We start from the raw sequence: 20,644 nt of genomic DNA on the forward strand, positions 1-20,644 counted from the left end.
GGAAGGGACGGGGGCACCCTCCCATGGGGCGTGGGGGGGTGACACCAGCACCCATCCCATGTGGGCTGTGGCCCAGGGGGGTGCAAAGGCCAGGGGAAGGGTGCGGGGGGGGGGGGGCAACCTTGAACGGTGGCATAATTAAACATTGCAACAGCTGATCGGCAGGGCAGGGCGCTCCCCGTGTCCGTGCCGGCTCCGGTGCCCGTGGCGGTGCCAGGGCTGCCACACGGCCCAGGCAGAGACGGGGCTGGAGGAGGTGGCATTGTCTTTACTGAGCCTGGGACACGGCACGGCACGGCCCACACCTCGGCGTCCCCACGGCCACCCCTGTCCTCCCTGGCACAGGGCGCCCGGCGTCCCCCCCAGCCCCGGGGCAGGTCACTCCTGCCGGTAGGTGCCGTTGTAGGTGAAGGGCCCCGGGGCGACGCAGGGGCCGGCGCTGGCGGGCGTCCAGCGCTGGATCTCCAGCTGGGAGAAGGTGGGGGGGTCCAGCGGCCGGATGATGACGGGGCTGCGCGAGGCCACCGAGGGGTCCTCGTCGAAGAAGTTGAAGGGGCGCAGGAAGAAGCCGACGGCGTTGCCGGGGGTGGCCGTGTTGGGGATGTCCTCGGCGTGCGGGACGTGCAGGAAGCCGACGGTCACCCAGGCCACCAGGTCCTGCGCGGAGGGGACCGCGGCCGTCAGCGGGGCACGCGGCACGGCGGACCCCGCCACGAGCGCCGGCGGCTCCTGGCAGCCCCCCTGCCCGGCTCTGTCCCTGCCGCCCCGTGACGCCGAGCTGTCACCTGGTCCTCGATGGTCTCGTTGTTGCGGAGGAAGCCCTCGAAGCTGACCAGGGGCTCCCAGGGGTCGTTCTGGGCATAGATGCTGCTGCTGGTGGGCTCGTTCTCGTGGTGCCGCGTCACGGCCAGGTGATACCTGCAAGGGACAGGGGCAGGATCAGGCCCATTGCCGGGGGCAAGGAGCAGACCCACGTTGTGTGGGTGCCGGGGCGGGGGGACGACCCATCTCCCACCCCTGCCCGGGCTCCCCCAGCTGTGCCACGTGCTGCCCAGCCACGCAGCGAGGGGTCCTGGACGGCTCCCCAGCTCCGGGGGGCTCGGCGTGACAGTCTGCACCGGTGAGGCCACCGGCTGCATCCTTGCTGTACTAGGCTGGGGGGGGGGCCAGGGTCCCCCTCAGCCGGGGTGCTCGTATCTGGGACCTCGGTGCCCCTTGGGCAGATGCCACCGCCTGCTCCCGGTAGCACGGAAGGAACAGGGGGTCTCTTTGGGGGTCACCCGGCAGCCAGGGATGGCGGTGGCCGTGACCGTGACCAGCTCAGCCTGCAGAGGGGCTGCTGGGGTGGGCACAGGGAGCCGAGGGCACGAGGTGCCGCCTGGGAAGGTCCCCGGGCTGTGACCACGGCGGCCGGGCAACGCTCGTGGCTCGGCACAAAGACAGCGGGGCTGGCCGAGCCGGAGCCCACCGGGACCGGCAGGAGCCGTGTTCTGGTGCTGCGGGGACCCCCCACCCCACCTGCCCCAGGAGATGCCCTTCTCCTCCTGCCAGCCGCGCGGCAGCACCCGCCCGGCGTGGGAGCTGTGCTGGATGCGGTAGCTGCGCGGGTGGCCCCAGCGGTTGCGCCGGTGCGGGTTGTAGAAGAGCAGGTAGCGCGGCAGCGCCTTGCCGAAGGGGAAGGCGGCCTGGCGCTCGCTGCGGCGGGGCTGCCGGTGCAGCCAGGGCTGCACCACGCGGGCGCCCGGGCTCCAGGGGTTGGAGATGTTCTCAAAGCGCACGTCCATCGTCTCGAAGCTGTTGCCGGTGCCTGCAAGCAGAGAGGCCGTGAGCGGCAGCGGAGCCCGGGGCGCACCGGCAGCCCACAGACGGCAGCCCGCCCGGCGGCCCTTTGCCCGGGGCAGGGGGCTGGGACCCCCCAGCGACACCACCCTGGGTGGGGGGGGTCATCTTCAGAGGGTCCGGGCGGCAACGGTGCCCTGGGGACGAGGCTCCCGAGCCCCTGGAACTCCGTGTGGGGTCTGGTGCCACCTCCCAGCACCCTCCCCGGAGCCGGAGGGGCCGGCCGGGGGGCGGCGGGGGGCCGCACCTGCGATGTCCAGGTCCACCTTGTAGTGCACCAGGTGGGTGTGGAGGTTGCCCAGGACGTGGCTGTGGACGCGGCTGCCGTAGCGCCGGCCCTGCGGCGTGTAGAAGGTGGCGTGGATGAAGCCGGTGGCGTGGACCTTGGCCTCCATCACGCCGTTGGGGTAGAGGAGGAAGTCCCAGATGTAGTCGTAGTTGTAGACGGTGGAGGTGGTGCGCAGGACCAGCGCCTGCCCCTCCAGGCCGGCGTAGAAGTGGAACCCCCCCTGGAAGTCGCTGTCGAAGTGGCGGCGGAGCGGGACGCCGGTGGGCAGCTCGAAGATGCAGATGGCGTGGGAGAAGCGCACCGGCCCGTCGGCGTCGTAGAAGTGGTGGGCGTCCAGGTAGGTGGCCGTGTCGGGGCAGTCGATGCCGCGGGCCAGCTCGTAGGTGACGGAGCCCATGCCCCAGCCGGCGTCCATGTACTTGGTCTGCATGGCGGCCGGCGTGTGGCCCCCGTAGAAGGCGATGGCCTCCTGCACGCTCACCTCGTAGGCCAGGCGCTCCCCGTTGAAGCGCACGTCGAAGAGCTGGAGGCCGGCGGAGGAGCGCAGGCGGAAGGCCAGGCTCCAGCCCCCGTACTCCAGCTGGTTGCCCCGCAGGCGGTACCGCCGGCCCTGCGGCTCGCACACCTTGGCCCCGTGCACCTCGGTGGGGGTGCCGGTGGAGAAGCGCCCGCGGGGCTCGTAGCTGGAGAAGAGCTGCTGGAACGGGGGCTCGGCCAGGCGGGCCACCGCCAGCGTCCCCCGCTCGTAGCGCTCGGCCAGCTCCTGCGGGCTGGAGAAGTACTGCCCGTTGTACCAGAGCCGCTGCACCGTCCAGCGCCGCGGGTCGGGGTCCCGGTGGTCCACCAGCACCTCCAGCCCCACCGGGTGCAGGAAGAAGCCCTCCACGAAGCGCTGCAGAATCAGCCAGCTGCGGCGCTCGCCGGACGCCAGCCCCCGCGGCGCGATGTCCGAGAAGGTCAGGCAGTGCCGGGAGCAGTTGTGGTACCAGAAGCCGGTGGAGTCGCGCAGCAGCCGGTAGAGCGGCTCCATCGCCTCCGCCAGCGTGCGGTGCAGCAGCTCGTACTCCAGCTGGGTCATGGGCCGGGCGGCGAAGGGGACGGCGCGGCCCCCCTTGAAGCGCAGCGGCCGGTAGGAGCTGGGCCGGGGCAGGGGTCCCACGGCGAATTCGGTGACGTTGGGCTCCGCCTGCGCCCCGAAGAAGACGACGGCCCGAGCCTGGCGCTGGGGCCGGGGGCCGCCCCGGTCCAGGTAGCGCAGGGCCAGCCGCTTTTTGGGGGGCAGCAGCTCCACCAGGAAGAGGGTGTTCTTGGCCAGGGGACCCCCGCGGCTCGGGGACAGCCCCAGCTCCGGGCGGCTCATCAGGAAGGTCCGCACGGCCCGCAGCTCCGCCGGAGTCAGGTCGGCGAAGATGGAGGCCTGGTCCGGGGGTGGTGCGGTGGCGTTGGGGCTGGGGCTGGAGCCGGCTGCGATGCCCAGCACGGCCAGCGCCCAGGCGAGCCGGAGCAGCCACATCCTTGGGGGACCTGGGGGCAGAGGGAGCGGTCGGCCGCTCGGCCGCATCCCTGCCTGCAGCCGGCCGTGACCGACGCTGTCCCCGGGGATGGGGAACAGCCGATCCCCCCTTTCTGCCGCAGCCTTCAGTGCAGACCTCTCACCCCGCGCTGCCCCGGCAGCCCCGGCCCTTCCTCGCGGCAACCGCCAACAGCGCTGGCAAAACGCGGCACGGGCACCGCGGGATGACAACGGCACGTGCCGTCCCGTCCCGCCCTGCGACGCGGCGCCGGCGAGGCAGGCAGCGCACTGTGCCGTGCCACGCTGTGCCATGCCGCGCCATGCTGCGCCATGCCGTGCCATGCTGCGCCGTGCCGTGCCAGCTGTCCCGCCCCAGCGGAGCGTGAACCCTGTCGGGTGCTGAGCACCGGCCCCACGGTTGCTCCCCACCGTCGGGGTGCTGGGGGTCTGGCCACCGGCACAGTCCTCCCAGTTGAGGGGTCCCTGCCGGCAGCCCAAGCCTGGGGGGCTGTGCCGGAGGGCTGCAGGGTGCTAGAGGCGACGGGCACGTGCCGTGGGGGCTGTGTGGCCCCCTCTGAGCCAGTCCAGCCTGGGGGGGGGATGCTGGCTCGCCGGGCTGGGGGGCTTGTAGGGCAGGGAGGGGGCCCACGCTGTGCGGGGACGGACGGCGGCTCTCCGCTCCCGCCGGCGGGACGGGGGCACAGGACCAAAACCCCGACGGTGCCCCCGCGCCACGCGAGGGTCCCGCTGCAGGGCTGGGAGCCTGGCCAGGCGCCCCCGGAGCCCCCCCCGTGTTGTGCCGGGGCTGCCCTGACACCCCAAAGCACCCGCACGCCGCGGCTGCCGGGCTCCGACCCGGAGCCGAGCACCCCACCGGGACGGACCCCCGGTGTCCCGGCTCCCCAAAAAGCAACCCACCCCCCCGCCCCCTCCCCGCACCTTGCAGGCAGCTGCCGCCGGCCCCCCCCCCCCCATCACCCTCCGCCCCCCACTCACCTGCCCACGCTCTGGAGACCTGCCTGCGCGGCGGCTGCCCGCTCTCTGCCCCGGCCCCGCCGCCCCGGGGGCGCTGACCCCCCCCTTCCTCCGTCCCCCCCCCGGGGCCAGCCCCTGTCCGAGCCCGCCCGGGGTCAAGGCTGCTGCCGGCGGGGCCCGTCCCCCCGCTCCGCCCCCCCCCTTCCCCAAAGGGTCTCCCACACCCCCCCCGGGGGATGCGCCCCCCCCCCCCGCCGTCCCGCACCTCCGCGCTCCCGCCGCCGCTCGCCGCCGCGCTCCCGCCCGACACGCCCACGCGGGGGGGGCCGGGGAGGGGCCCCACGCGGGGGGGGGGGGGCTGGAAGAGACCCCCAGAGCAAACACCCCCCCCCCTTCCCCGGCACCGGGTGGGCGTGCAACCCACGCACCGTGGCAGCAACCCCCCCCCCAAAAAAAAAACGGGGCACGCCCGGTCCCCCCCCCCCCGTTGTCCCCCCCCCTCGCGGGTTAATGAACACCCGAGGCCACGCAAGCTCCGTCCCCGTGGCCGCCCGGTCGTTACCCCCCCCCCCTGCACCGGGGGTTCCGCTTTTTATGGCCTTGCTGCGATCAAACTCCAGGGACGAGGTGAGATAACGGGCGGGACAAACCCACGCGAGACCGTGGCCACGCAAAGGGGCCGGGGGGGGCTGCGGGGGGGGGGCGGGGGTGTGCCTCTGGCACTCGCCCGCCCCCCCCCCCCCGCAGCCCTCCCGGGCCAAAAAGCACAGAAGCCCCCCCCCCGTGTGCCTCCCCTCTGTGGATCATCAAATCTCTGTCCTGCGTGGGATGTGGGTCAGCTAGACCCACCCCCCCGCCCCATCCCAGTGCCCCAGTACAGAGCCCCAGAGCTGGGATCGGGTGCTGTGGGAGACCCTGGAAGCCTGGGCTGTGCGTGTGTTTGTGTCCCCCCACCCCAAACCCCAGTGGGGCCGTGGGGGTGGGACGAGGTTAAGGCCGGGGCCGGGGAGGAGTGAGCTCTGCCCCGAGGAACCTCCATGCCCGCCATTCCCCCAGGAATGCCGTTGTTTCTGACCCTGTGCCCTGCAAAACTAAATATTTGGGCGTTGGAGATATTTCATGTTCTATGGCTACAAACCCCGGGATGCAAAACATCCCTTGCTGGCCCATATTTAGGTTTGCTCAAGGCAGCGGCAGCTGGAAGCTGCCTCCAATAAGGAAAAATGTTCCCCCAGCACCTGCTGCTGCCAGGCGATTTCGGCGCTGACACCCCGGCTCGGGCGCTTTTGTGACCTCCCAGAGCGACAGGGCTGCTATCGAGTGCCTGTCCCTTCCCTGCCGCCCTCCCCATGGAGATTTCCACCCTCCTGGGGCATGTCCGGGGATGCTCCGGTGGAGTCGGATCCCACCGAGACACACTTAGGCACAGGCACGGAGCACCCACTCCCCGGGATGGTCCCCACGGGGCTGTTGGTGGCCACGTCCATCCCGGGGTCCTGCTGGTCCCTGCAGGAATGCTCGCGGCGGGGGGATCCATCCTGGAGCAGACCCTGAGCTGGGAAGAGCCGTGGGGGATTTGGCTGGACGCCTGCAGCCCCCGCCTGTGGAGAGGGCGTCGGGAGCACCGAAGAAGGCAGCGGTTCGGTTCGGCACACGAGCTGCCGTGGGGCTTTACGCCGGCAGGCAAAGCCGGTGGCTCTGCCAGGATTACTGCCCTAAAGACCCACGGCTCAGCAGGGAAAGCCGTCACGTCGAGATAATCCGTCATGGAGAAAGGCCGGTCACGTCGAGATAATCCGTCACGGAGAATGGCTGGTTGGCCGGCGCCGCCGGGGCTGCCAGCCCGCCGGGCCCACCACATGCCCGCCGCGTGCTCCGCTGCCTCACCGTGTGCCGCCCGTCCCGCCCTCCCCGAGCCCGGCTGCTTCTCCGGGGGTGATGGGTGCCGCGGGCAGGACCGAGCTCCGAGCACGGCACGAACACGCGGCTCCGGCAAACCCCTCGGCTTTGGGGTGATTCGCCTGCCCGTGGGGAGCGATGGTGCAGAAGTTGGGTCCCCCTTCTCCCCCCCCCAGCCCTTTCTCTCTGCCGAAGGGAGACAAGGGACGAGCCGGGGGGGGCAGCTGGAGCGACAGCCATGCTGGGGGGCTTTGGCCCCCCCTCACCGCAGACCCACAGGCCCCGCTGCCCACCACCACCAGCCAGGCTGGGGGCCGTTTGCCCCCTTTGCCCACCTCTGCTCGGGGCGGTTGGGGGGGGGCAGCCGGCAGCCGCCATGTCCCCGGGTTGGGAGGGTGGGGGGATCCAGCCCCCCCCACCCGTGACTGTCCCTCTGGGCGCTGGATGGGGAGGTCTCCCAGCGGGAGGGGGGGCCTGGGGGGGCCGGGGGTCTCCCCAAGGCCTGGGGCGGGGGTGAGGGGGGGCACAACCCCACGGCGATGCCCCGGCTTGTTCCTCCCCCCCCCGTCCCCATGGCAACGCGTCCCGCCCCCCCGTCCCCATGGCAACGCCTCCCCGCGCCACCTCCCACCCCTCTCCGTCCCGCGCAGTTCCCCATGGCAACGCCTCCCTTAGCCCCGCCCTCCCACGCCCCGCCCTGTAGGCCACGCCCCCTCGCGCCCCATCACCATAGCGACCCCGCCCCGCCCCTCGGAGGGAGGCGGGGCGCGCAGGCGTCGCGAGGGCCGCCGCTCTATGGTCGGCTAGAGCGGCCGCTGTCGCTATGGCAACGCGGCCTAGCCTGGAGGACCGCCCCGCGGCGCCGGGGGCTGCTTTAACCCCCGGCCCGGCCGCCCCTTTCCCCCTCCCGGGCCCTTCTCCGGCCGGCCCCGCTGGGACGCTCCCCTCCCTCGCGCTGGAGCCCGGCCAAGTAGCGGCACCGCCGGCCCGGGCCCCTGCGGGGGGACGGCAGAGCCCTGCCGGGCGGGTGAGGCCCAGCAGGGTCTGTGCTGGGCGGGCGGGGCCGGCCTGCTGGCAGCCCCGCCAGCCTGCGGGAGGGGTGCTGAGGGCCCGGCCGGTACGGCATAGCAGCCTCGGGAGCGTTCGCAGGGTCCGGAGACCCCGCTGAGGGCGGAGAGAGGGGTGGGGGCGGCTTGAAGTAGCAGGGAGAGGTGTGATGGCGGTTGGAGGAGCCAGGCGCAGGTCAAGTTGCTAGAAGTTAGAACCGGGAGCCTCCTCGCCCCTGGATGAAGCCTTGGAAGGAGCCGTTTCAAATCTGCCCGTGCGTGTGGCCCAGTGGTTGTGCGGGAAGAGTCCTGAAGGACGTGTGCTGTCCTCCCTCTGCGTTAGCACCGTTATCACGTTATACAGGGCAGTTTCATGGGGCCCTTTGTAGGATCGCCATAGCCACAGCCTTGAGGAAGGTCGGGGTGTCTCTCAAGAAAATGTAGTGCAAGCCTAGCAAAGCTCGTGGTTTTGGGGGAGTAAGAGCTCATCTTCAAAAGCCAGAGCCCCAGAAGACAGCATGGATGTGGCAGGCAGGCCAGGTGCCATCACAGGTGACACAGAAGGGCACAAGGGCCTTTTAGAAGCAGAACGGTTTCACCAGGAGTGGATGCAGGGCGGCAAGCTGACTCAGTGTGTACGTGACAGTTCCCCAGTGGGAGTTTGAAGCGCATCTTGGCAGCAACAGAAGCTCTCCCTAAACCCGCTTGGCTGTTAAAAGCATCGTATTTGCCATTTTATTGGTAATACCGAGTCAAAGCTGTGGTCGTAGAGTGCTTTAGCAGCATTTTAAAATCTGAGATGCCGAGACAGTGATCCCTTGTATGACCCTGATGTGCTCCTGGAGTACGGGAGTATTTACTGTCACAGCTCATGCAGAGCTGTATGCACCAGCTGCTGGGTTATAGACTCGGGCACCCTGAGGATTTGGAAAACTGTTCTAGTTTTAAAAGAAAAATTCCTATGTTTCTATAAAAGGAAACCACACAAGGATGTCTGGAATCAAAGGAACCTTTGAAACAAAACTTCTGAGCGGGTGTTTATGTTTCATAGCAGATTAAGTTATCAGCCACATGCAGAGTGTGGCGCAGGTGATAAATGGCTGTGGGAGAGCGCAGGCCGATGCTTCCTCTTGCCGGGCAGCAACTGGGGCAGAGTTTGTGGTGTTGACGAGCCCGCTTCTACCACAGGAGAGGCGATAGGAAAGTGAGTACCAAGGAAATGGCTGAGGTGGCCAGATAAACCTGATAGTTAAGCGGAGCTGCTCAAGCCTGTGGAGGTTAGAGAGTCTGCTGCGGTGGGAGGGTCCCGCAGGTTTTATGCTGCTCTGTCCAGAAATGGGCTGCAGGGGGGCTGCATAGAGCAGCAAATTGTATTTTACAGCACAGCTAATTAACTGTTCAGAGCCTCCGCACAAAAGTAGTACGAGCAGACACATGATGGGGTAGTCTGTGTCTTCAGCATCTCCTGGATCAGCAGCGGGGCGGTAGGAAGAGTGTCTTGAGCCCACCCCGTCGTGCTCCTACGCTGTCCCTCAGGATCTCGCCCTCACCTTCAGGGCATGGCGGGCGTAGGCATCCTCTCCAGACGCTCACTTGCAGGAGCTTTTCCAAGCCATGTTACAGTGTGTCCCAGCATGGAAAGGAGGAGAGAATTCACTGTTGCACGTGCCAAGCTGTGTTATTTCTGTTCCTGAAGAGCACGGTGATGCTGTTATCACAACAGTGAGGGTGAACCAGGCGGACGTCTCTCATTCTGTTTTTTAAGGTGCCAGTCTCAAAAGCTTCATGTTCATAGGGGATGTGTGGTCTGGTGGTGGCAAGAATTGGAGAGATCCTCCCTGTGCTGGAGCCTGAGATAGACCTGGCCTTTGGGATAACCCAGTTCTCTGGAGGAGGCGGCAGCAGGTCTGCAGCCTCTGAAAGGCCATGCCTTTTAAAGGAGGAGGCTGGAGATACCTAAATGCTCTGCAAAAGCAGCTGCTCACAATATTGCCAGAGATCACATTGGTTGCATCTCTGGCTTTTGGTAAGGTGAGACTTACTCACAGATACTCGCTTCTGCGTCGTTATTAGCCTGCAGTGAGGTTCTCGCCTCTGAACACATCGGTCTTGACCCTGAGTTTTGAAATGAGGTCCTGCTTGCTTCACCTGGTGGCCCTTCTTCCTGTGCTGGAGAGGCAGTGAACACGCAGGCGATCTTCCTCTGCCCTCTTCAGCCACATGTGACTTAGCAGAGCTCCTTCACCTTCCTGACAACTTCTTCCCCGCAGCTGAAGCCTCCCAGCCTGCTGTTCCTCTCATGGAAACTCTTCCAGCCGATCCCTTTCGGGAGAAGGGGCCCAGGAGTGCTTGCTCTGTGGAAGAATTGGGTGAGCATGGAGTGAAACGGATGGTGCAGGGATGTTCTCTCTTGTTGTCCCTCTGCCTCAGGTGACTCCTGACATCTGTGTTGGTTTTTGACCTCCTCTCATTTTTTATGCCTTTGGCCTGTCTCATGGGCATATCCTGACTGCTGCTCACCCATTAAGATGAGGCAGGGAGCAGTTGTACGTTTCCTCAGGGTTTTGCCAGCTGACTTAAGCGTGGCCGTGCACAGGGGCTCCGACAAAGTGGTAAACCAAAGAAGAAATGGGCTGTGTGGCTTCCTGTGAAGATGCATGCCACCCTATTCCCTTGTGGGAGAGCTCCCTGCAAAGATAACGCTTGTGGATATCTCTGGAGACTGGCTTCATGTCAGCCAGCTGCCCCTGTGGCCTCTCACCGGTGAGTCAGAGGCGGGTGCCATCGGCTGGTGACCGCTGGCTGGCAGCGTGCCTGCCTGTGCCCAGCAGTGGGCAGGTCCCATCCGAACGGCCACCTCCCAGAGCAGAGGGGTTTATCAGATGTGGCATTTCAAAATAAACCTCTGTGGTGCTTCTGTGGCCTTGAGCTGTTGTCCTGCATTCCTTTCACTATCGTGGTGAGGACTGCCGTTGGAGCAGGCCGGAGGGGAAAAATGTGTTTTGAAGATTTTAGTTGCAAAAGGGCTGGATTGTGGTGCACCTTGTGAAAAGCAAACACAAGGATTGGACACGTCTAGAAAGTGTCAAACGTGTTTCCACAACTCGGCTGTGTTTCTTGTGAGACCTTTTGCTGTTGTATTTCTTAGCGGAAGACCTGTTTCTTGTTTATGAGGAAAAAATTGTTTGCTGTCATCCCCTCCAAAACTAAAGCAGCCTCCTGGAAACCTTGTACCCGCCAAGCAACAGAAATGGGGTTATTTGTCCTGTCTTACCAACCGTCTCTTGTTCCTAAACCATCCCTTTAAACTGATCCTCTCTAGACCCAAGAGGCAGCACTTCGCTCGTGCTCGGCATGAAACCAGGTTGATTGTCCTTTGCCTTCATCACCTTGCCGTGTACATCAGGTGCTTTCAAAGCACGGAGGCGTGAAGCTGAGCTTTACTGTCTCCTTTAACGCCATCCTTTGGAGCCGATCCCTCTGCTCACGGTGCAGCGCGGTTGCTGCGGTTCTCAGCTCTTCCCCTTTGGAGGAGGGTTTGAGTTGCTCCAGCTGGTGCCTTCACACCAGATGCAGTTTTTTTCCGCCTGTTCCATAACTGCAGTCAAAAACCTTGTAATCAAAAGAATAACAAAATGCGCAATGGCCCTGTAAACTCCCTCATCTCTTCTGCCAGCTGTTTCTTTCTTTTAAGAGAAAATCTTCCATTACTCAAGCCTTTTATGACTTTATGCTTCTTTTTGGGGCCCGGGTTCAGTGTTTAACCAAAGGGATGTTTCCTTTTAAGGCATAGAGATCTGCTTTGGGAAGGGCAGCTACTAAATCACCCGAGCTGAGCAGCGCCCTGGCTGCTGGAGAAAATGGGATAAGCGGTTTTAAAAGCCCAACCTTCCTCTTCACGTAAGCGCAGCTTTCGCCCTTTGGCTGCCCCAGGCTGTAGCATGTCAGTTTGCATCCGCAGCTCCTCCATTTTACAGCACAGACCATTGTCCCTGCTGCAGGATCAACCCCACTCAACACTTGAGTGCAGACACTGCTCAACCTGCCCCTTCTCTCTCTCTCCTTCAGGTGCAAAAAGGACCTGCAGAGCCTCCTGATTGCATCTCGGTAGCTTCTGGAGAGAACCTGTGTGCTCCAGGCTGCCTCGGGCCCACCACTGTCCCTGTCTGCAGCTATTATGGATGTCCACCTCGGTCCCGTATGCTGGATTTGTGCCGCAGCTCCTTCCCACTGACAGACTGTCCTGTGGGCTGTACTGGCGAAACCTGGTGGTGCTGTCTCACTTCTGTCGTTTGTCACTAATGGAGTCCTTCATGTCATCTGTGATGACCAGATTGTTTTATCGATTGAGTGTAGCTGGTTATCTCTGAGAGCAAAAGGGTGCTCTGCGGTTCCCAGGGGACACTGCCAGGCACCACTCTGCTCTGTCTTCAAGTTCAACTGAGCCTTCCCTTAGTTTTATCCATGCTGTTTTGGTAAAGTAGCGTTTGCAGCTGGAAAAACTCCATCAAGAATTTCAGAGGGAAATTTCTTTGTATGCAAATGAGATGGAGATTGAACCTTCATAACCCTCTGGCTGCTGTGAGTTTATCTGTGTCACTGAGGGGTTTTTGTTGCTGTGCCTTCTGTGTCTTTTTAGGGTCTCCTCTGAGTGTGACTGAATAGTCAAGACCTACTTCTTTCCAGCTGTCCAAGTGTGGGGTTTTTTTCCTCCAGACTTTGCAGTCTCCAGAGCGAGCCTTTCTGCTTTTGTGCAGGCCCTTCTATCTGACAAGGTGTCCTTGCAACATCAGTGCTCGGCCGATGCATCACGATCTTGCCCATGAGGCACCCTTTGCCAGCCTGGCGGAGGGTCCCAGCTCTGCCTCGCAGCGCACGCCTACGCCGAGCGGGCACTGCGGTGCAGCGGTGAGCCCGCATCGGCTCCAGCGCGCTCCCGAGCGGGAGGAGGTGGCGCATCCGTGCGAGCACGTGGCTCTCATGCTCTGTGGCATCCCTCCAAGATGTGCCCTGTATTCCCTTATTGGTATTCACGTAATGAAATCTCATCTTCTGGGGAAAACTAATTACACAAAGGCTAATTGAGATCTTGCCAGTGTGGGAGGCAGGGAAGTGTGATCTTTGGCCAAAAATACCCGACAGTTTTGAAACAACTGAGCTATTTTTCATTCAATTGATCTATTTTTGTTGCCGATTGTGACACTGTCCTCCTCTTTTTCTTCTCTGGTACCCCACGTGAAGCGGGCACAAGGCTTATATCCCTGTGAGAGACGTGATTTTCTCTGTCTCGAGAAGAGGGACTCGGTACCGCAGGCTTTGGCATCCCGTATGTCTTCCATACTGCTGTAGCCAGTCCCACGGAGCGTTGTCCCCTGTCACGGTGATGGAGGTGCTGCCTCCCTGCTGTGTGCACTGTGGTGGGAGCACAGGGAGGAGGAGACCTTGCGAGGGCTCTAGTCCAGAGGAGGCCATGAAGATGATCAGAGGGCTGGAGCACCTCTGTGATGAGGACAGGCTGGGAGAGTTGAGGTTGTTCAGCCTGGAGAAGAGAAGGCTCTGGGGAGAACTTATAGCGGCCTTCCAGTACTTCAAGGGGGCTTATAAGATTGGGAGGGAGTAGCTGGTATAGTGCTGTTTTGGGTTTAGTATGAGAAGAATGTTGATAACACTCTGATGTTTTCAGTTGTTGCTAAGTAGTGTTTATACTACGTCAAGGATTTTTCAGCTTCTCATGCCCAGCCAGCAAGAAGGCTGGAGGGGCACAAGGAGTTGGGAGGGGACACAGCCAGGGCAGCTGACCCCAACTGGCCAAAGGGGTAGTCCATAACATGTGACGTCATGCCCAGCATATAAACTGGGGGGAGTTGGGCTGTGGGGGGATCACTGCGCAGGGACTAACTGGGCATCAGTCAGCAAGTGGTGAGCAATTGTGCATCACTTGTTTTGTATATTCCGATTCTTTTATTGTTTTTATTGTCATTTTAGTATTGTTATTATTATCATTATTATTTCCTTCCTTTCCGTTCTGTTAAACTGTTCTTATCTCAACCACGAGTTTTACTTTTTTCCCTGATTCTCTCCCCATCCCACTGGGTGGCGGGGGAAGTGAGTGAGTGGCTGTGTGGTGCTTAGTTGCTCGCTGGGGTTAAACCACAACACAGTTTTAAACTGAAGGAGGGTAGATTTAGATCTGATGTTAGGAAGAAGTTCTTCACGGTGAGGGTGGTGAGGCACTGGAACAGGTTGCCCAGAGAGGCTGTGGATGCCCCATCCCTGGCAGTGTTCAAGGCCAGGCTGGATGGGGCTTTGAGCAACCTGGTCTAGTGGAAGGTGTCCCTGCCCATGGCAGGGGTGTTGGAACTAGGTGGTCCTTAAGGTGCCTTCCAACCCAAACCATTCCAGGATTCTATGATTAACCGTGGCAATGCCAAAATAATACAAATGGGGCGCAATTTGTCATGAAAAATTTTGGGCTGATCGTGAAGACTGTTGTTGTTTGGGGTTTCCCCCCCCCCAGATCAGGAGACTCTTATACTGGGAAGTCCTAGTGGATACTGTTCCTGGGATGAGGTTGTGTTCTACTGAGAAACAGTGTTGGTGCTTCCAGCATCCCTGGGCACCAGCTGCCTTGGTAACTGGGTTTTCTTAGGGAAAGCTGGAAGCTGGCTGCGGGAAGGCCTCCCCCATGTCCAGCTGGCCCTGGGGGCAGCTCCCCTCCCTGTCTGGGTCTGGTGACAGAGGGCTGTGCGGTGTTCCCGGTAAACAGGAGGGGTGACGCTGGGGAAAGCCAATGATGGAACTGGGGCAGTGTGTAACTGACTGCGATGGAACTGGGGAACTGCGTAACCGACTGCAACGTCGCTCTCCATCTTTGATCCCCTTTGGGCTTATTTGACCGATCTGGTTAGTTTTTGTGTAACGGCGGTTGCTTTGTACTGCAGCTGCTGTAGGAACGGAGGTGCACGCCTCAGCTTGTTGCAGCTGCCTGGGGGAGATGTGGGATCCGCGAGAGCCCTGAGGATGCGAACCGACGTGCAGACACAAGGGTTGCGCGCTAGAGAGGGTCTGTGCATCGTCTGCTGTCTCAGAGTAAACATGAGCATCGTCTTTACGAGGCAGGCCTCTGCTGCCATCGCCCTGGTCTGTCCTGTGATGGAGGCAAGCCTACGTCGGCGTCTGACAGAGCAGAGCAGCTCCGGCTGCTCCCTGAGCTCGGCAGCTTTACCTGCTCCATCCCACTGACCTTCCGGAGGCAGATTTCTCCTTCCAGCTGGCACCACTGCAGGCACCACCCTGGTGATGGTCTGATTTTTTCAGCTTACTAGAAAATTGGAGAAAATGTCCTTTCCAGACCTCAACCCCATCACCTGGAAGAGCCTGCGGATCCTTCTGGGTGACAACCGCTCTGCAAAATGGCTGTCTAGAGGCCACTCACTCCACGCATACCAGGTTATGCCTTTGGGCAAGCCATGTCCAGCCTCTCCTCTTCCTTCAATACTTTGTTCACAGTGAAGTAATTGCTGTAATTTTTAGCATTAAGGAAGCGTAGGCCCAGAAATCTGTGTCTTTAAGGGTATTAAGAGGATGATGGACACTCTTCAGTGTCTTAAATTCCCCTGACCCTTCCAGCTCTGGGCTCATTCCAGAAATATAATTGGGAAAATGTCTCCCAGCCTCATGAATTCATTCTGAATAGCAAAGAAAGAAGAAAGTGTGTTTTGGACTTTTCATGATTTTTTGAGTCAAAAAGCACAAAGGAGCGTTCGTGTCTGGGTGAGCCCCCCCTTCACGGTCCCGTGCTCCCTGGCCCTCTTGGCCTGGTTACCGGTGGCCGAACCACGTGTACACCCGGCACGTTGCGGTATGGTGGCACAACTAGGGCATCCCAAAAAAGCCACCTGGGGCCGCGGCGTGTGTCACGTTCGGAGGTGGCACAGAAGCCGGCGAGAGGGGAAGTGTCTGTGTAATAACCGGCATAAATCCCCAGCAGCCCCCCCGAGCGCTGGCCTGGAAATGCTCCTGCCGCGCCGCTGCAGTGCTGAGCACCGGCTTCTCCTGATCCGACTGCCCCAGTTCCTCCTGAAGCGTTCTCGCCCTGCCTAACAGCTCTGGAGCAGGGGGTCACGGGCAGATGGGGAGGCATGAGGCTGCCTGCAAAACCGAGGGGGGTTTGCTCCTTCTCGATGAGATCATATGAGTGTGAATGTTTGCAGTATGTCTCTTTATGCTTGATGAAATGCTTCTGGCTACTGGGTCTTAAATTCCTCGTACCCTGAGTGTGCTGAAGCAGCCTGACCTGTGTACTAGAAACTGAGAAAAATAAAAATCCTCAATTCATGCCTTCGGGATGCCTGCGTGGAGAAGCATGGAGGTCAGCATGGGTGGTGCAGGTCACGGTGGGAGGAAGAGGGTTTCCAGGCTGTAGCACATCTGTCAGCCCTTGGGAAGCTCCCGTTCCCCCGGGAGCGGAGCGCGGGGGGGCTGGTGTGAAGTAGGGCAGCATATGGACCATGGCCCCCCTGGGGAGGAGGGGAGCCGGAGCGGTTCGGTACATGACGGTGGTGCAGCGGGCGTGCTGCCATCCCACGTGAGCACGGCTGTTATAACCAGCGCCCCACCGATCGATGATCGACGGGGGCTCTGGACCCCCACGGGGCCACATGCTGTGCGTGGCTACAGGATGATGGCGGGGGTACCTCCGGTTGTCACAGGGCATCTTCTCCAGGTGTCTCTGGAAGGGGCTGCCTGTCTCCCGGGTCTCTCTAGGCACCCATCTGTGGGTGAGGAGGTTTCAGGGGGGACATTGGGGGTCAGTGCCTGGTGGGGTCCCCGCTCCAGCCAGTGCTGCCCACCCAGTGCCCTCCCCTGGCTGCCTGTGCCTGGTGGGACTGCCACGCTCTGCGGGGCCGTCTCCCAGGGGGTCCCTTCGTCCAGCGCTGGCTTGCTTTTGCAGTGGGCTTGGTCCTCTGGCCTCGGCAGATGCTCCTCTGCTCCAGCAGCACAGGACAGGGGCTCGTCTGCGGTGGGCCTGGACCGAGGGCCCCCCCACCTGTCTGTCTGTCCATGCCCTGGTCAGCATGTCCAGCCCTGCCACCCTGCTCTGCCAACCTGGGAGTCCAGGGGGTCCTGGGCACCATGGGCTGGGGGCTGTGCCCAGACCCCCTCCGATGTGGCCATGCCCAGGAGCCCGCAGCAGAGGCAGCCAGTGCCAAGCATTGGCAGCGTCTGGCACCGGGCATCACAGGACAGGGCTCTGCAGCAGCACGGGCACGGTGCCCGTGGGGAGAAGCGTGCCGAAGCACATCCCTTGCGAGGCTGCCGACCCCCCCCCAGACCCCACGGGACTCGCCGTGGCAGGAGGAGCCGGGTGATAGGGGCCCTGGCCACCCTGGGAGCCGGTGGGTGGATGGACCCGGCAGGGGCTGGCACGGAGGATCCGTGTGCTGCTGCGGAGGCAGCAGGGAGGGAGCTGCAAGGGGTCAGCCCTGGGCGAGGGTCCTCATCTCTCCCAGGGTCTGGGAGGGGGTCTGCAGCCACCACGATGGGAGGACGGTGCTCTGGGCACAGGCAGCGTCAGCTCTCTGTGTTGCCTCCTCAGGCTGCGGTTGCTCCAGCTCTGGTGGGTCCCAGGTTGTGCAGCCCAGTCGCGGTCATAGCAAGGGGCTGGTGCTGGGGAGATGCTGAGCCTCCTGCCATGGGGGGGTGACCCCAGCCTTGCCCAGGAGCCGCTCTGTGGCCGGGCAGGCGCTGCTGTGGCCAGTGCCCACCCGGCGCCGATCCCTCGGCTCCAGACCGGGTGCAGTGTGGGTCGACGGTGTGGAGGTGTGCACCACGGGCACGGGCACGGACACGACCATCGTCAACATCAGCGTCGGCCAGCAGTCCTCGCTGTCCTACCTGGTCACTGCCACGAGGTCCTGGTGGCGGCTGCAGCGTGGACCGGGCCATGCTGGGGGTGGCTGTGGGGCTGGTCTGTATAGACTGGGCTATACTGGACCATACTGGGGGTGGCTGTGGGGCTGGTCCGTATGGACTGGGCCATGCTGGGCTTTTGTCCCCAGGCTGGCTTTCCTCACACAGTTTGTCACCTCCGGAGACTTCTGTGTCCTGAGCGCGAAGCACAGCTGTGGCTGCTGGGTGGATGCGAGCGGCACCGGGGGCTTTCCTGGGGGACCGGTGACTCAGTGACCCACAACGTGCAGCGCAGAGCCCGGGGCAAATCCCTTCTTCTGAGGGTAAAGGAGGAGAGGGGTCTGCGGTTCGCCCCGCGTGGGGCTGGGGGCCGCAGCGGTCCGGAGGGAAGTCTGGGAAGGGAGCCTGCCTGGCGCGGTGTCCCCTCACCACATCCCGTGGGTCCTGCTGGCCCTGCTCCTCAACCTGGCCAGCACAGTCGCAGCGGCGGTGGCCGTGGTGGTGGCCGTGCCCCGCGTCCTGCGGGGGGATTCCAGCACTGGGGGGTGCGGTGCCACCCCCAGCCCGGCTGCCCCCGCCGAGCAGCGGCTGTGCCGGGAGGAGATGCAAGCGCTGGAGGTGAGCAGGGTGGCCGGGGTGCAGGGGGGAGTTTCTTCCCTGGGTGGGAAGCTGGGGAAGGGCCTTGCTGGGAAGAAAATACTGGGAAAACTGAGGAGGATGGCAGTGGCTCTGCGCCCCTCAGCTCCCGAAGCGCTCCAGGGGCAGGACTGCCAACCTGCCTCTCCCGCAGCCACATTCCCAGCCTGCTGCCGGCACAGGGACGGCTGGGCTTCGCCTCCTCAGGGATGGGGCTGTGCCAGCCACGCCGCCACGCTCCCACGCCCGGCGTGAGCCCTCCTCGCCCTGCGCTCCTCCTCACCTGCTCCTTTGTTTTGTATTTTAATGCCAGACCTGCAGACGTGGCTCTTGACCTTCCCCCAGGACCGGAGCCAGCACCGCTCTAATCAAAGCTCGCCGTTTCTGCCCCAGTGCATCAGTGGGTGCCTGTGCTCCCTGGCACAGCATGGCACGGCACAGTGTGGTACTGCATGGCACGGCACGGCACAGCACGGCTGCTTCACTGGCCACCCACAGCTGCTGGGTGGGTGCGCAGGGGTGGGGATTTCTCACGCGTAACGACAGCAGCAGAGGTTTGGCATCTTGCAGGGGTGTTTCAGCTGTCTGTGAAATTTCCATTCTCTTTTGCAGAAAAAAGAAAAGAAAACGCCTTTTCTGTGTTTTCAGCATTTCTGGCAGTGTCACAGCTCCCGCACGCGCAGCCCCATCTCTCCCCGTGCGTGCCCTGCGCCCACAGCAACGCCCTGCCACCGCGGGCAGGGGAGGGCAGAGGGATAGTGGGATGTGACACGGGGGGGGGGGGCACATCCTTCCCCCCACCCTGAGAAGGTGGCCTGGACTGCCGGGAGCATCAGCAAGAGGTCTGTGCTGGCCCCCGCAGCCTCACATGGGATGGGGGAGAGAAAGGGATGCGGGATGCACCGGGGCGGTGGTTCCCAGCCCAGGACGTGTCCCTGTGCCCTGTGCCAGCAGGTCTGCGGGTCGCAGTGCGGAGAGCAGCTCTTGGCTCCCTGTGCCAGGAAAATCCTTCACTCGGCACCTCCCGCGCTGCGCCAAGGGGAGGTGATCTCCTCGGCACCGGGGGTGTTCACGGCTTCCCCATCTGCTGGGCTCCTCTCTGGCTTCTCTCCACCCTGGGGATTTTGCGGCGGTCCTGGTGCCCGGAGGAGCGCTGCCTGCTCCCTGCCAGTGTGCCTGCAGCTCGGCAGTACCCAGCCCTGCCAGGCTCTGCCCACCAGGCCCTGGGCACCAGGATCCTCCACAACCATCTGCAGCTCTCTGGGAAAAACCCCCTTCATCCCAGGCTGCCAGCGCGGGTCTCGCAGCTACGAGCTCTGCAGCAGCCCTGGCCCCCCCGCAGCTGGGAGATGCCCGTGGCTCCGGGCGGAGGGGCAGGTTTGTGATGGGGGGCAGAGGCTGAGCCCGGCCGGTTCTCCCTCCTGGGGACCAGGGCCGGCTGCCCAGCATGCTCCCAGGACACCGGTGCCAGCCCTGAGGCTGGCACAGGGAAGGGTTCCTGCTGTCCCCATGCTACAGGCGACCTGGCAGGTTCAATTATATTTTTCCACCAACCTTAAATTTATGATTTCAGGGATTAGTTTAATTTAGCGCCTGGAACGTCGGGACAGAGGATCGTGCAGGGTGAGTAATTGCGAGGACAGTGCATCTGCTAGCAGCGCAGTTTTAGGCTCTGTTTCATTAGTGGGCCCTGCACGTCGTTATCTCGGCTGCGTGCCAGGCACCTGACGGGAGGGACCACAGCCCGCTCCGTCCTGGGCAAACCTGCCACACTGAAACCCAGGGGTCTGCAGGGTTTCTCAGCAGTTTTCCTCCCAGAGTTACTTATATTTGTCCATGTTTCCACCTGCAAGACCTCTGGGAAGCTCGTTCCTTCCCGGCCTGCGGCAAGAGAGGAGCCTTTGCGTTTGTCCTGCCTGTGCCAGTTACTGCTGTGGTTTGCCCTTGTCGGCTGGCTGGAGCCCAGTGAGTGCCGGGGAAAAGCCGGGCCGGCTCCTGCCCCTCCTGCGGGGTGGCCGGAGACTCCCCAGGCTCTGCCATGTGTCCCTGCAGCCGGTGGGTCTGTCACCCTGCGGGACGTATGGTGGAGGCGCGGGTGCCCCCTCCCCGCACTGTGGGTGCCCGGGGTCTCCCGCAGTACCTGCCTCCCCCCGGGGCTCCCACCTCCCGAGCCCCTTTGCTCCTTTCCCCCACCTGCTCCTGCTCTGGAGAGGCAAAACTCTGTGTAAAAGCCTTTCAAGACACAAGTTTCTCACAAATTCTGCCTGAAGCCTGGAGCCCTGTGCCTCGCTCTCGGCTGCCCGGGGTGTTTGCACGTTTCTGCTCCCCACTCCTTTGTGCAAGTGTTGCAGGTTTTTTGCCTTCTGCACAGCTCTCCTTGCTTCCCCAGGGCTGCTGGGCTCATTAATTTCCCTCTCATTAGGGCTCTGAGTACCTCCCAGTCAACATTTTTAGACGTTTGACCTATATGCAGATGATTTATTTTCCTGTGTGATGCCAGCCCGAACGGCAGCATCCCTCTTCGGGGAGGCGTGC

General features: G+C 62.9%; 1 protein-coding gene across 1 annotated transcript; it reads right to left on the bottom strand.

Annotated features, from left to right (window-relative positions):
• Positions 1-162: 162 nt before the first annotated feature.
• Positions 163-3,641, bottom strand: AOC1 (amine oxidase copper containing 1). Its single transcript, XM_075042967.1, has 4 exons — positions 2,087-3,641; positions 1,519-1,807; positions 786-918; positions 163-657 (listed from the first exon to the last, which is right to left on the bottom strand). Exons 1-4 carry the CDS (start codon positions 3,639-3,641, stop codon positions 379-381), a joined length of 2,256 nt encoding a protein of 751 aa, XP_074899068.1. The 3' UTR covers positions 163-378.
• Between the last annotated feature and the right edge of the window lie 17,003 nt (positions 3,642-20,644).

This window comes from Buteo buteo, chromosome 2 (genome assembly GCF_964188355.1).
Source record: "Buteo buteo chromosome 2, bButBut1.hap1.1, whole genome shotgun sequence".
NCBI classification, from domain to species: domain Eukaryota; kingdom Metazoa; phylum Chordata; class Aves; order Accipitriformes; family Accipitridae; genus Buteo; species Buteo buteo.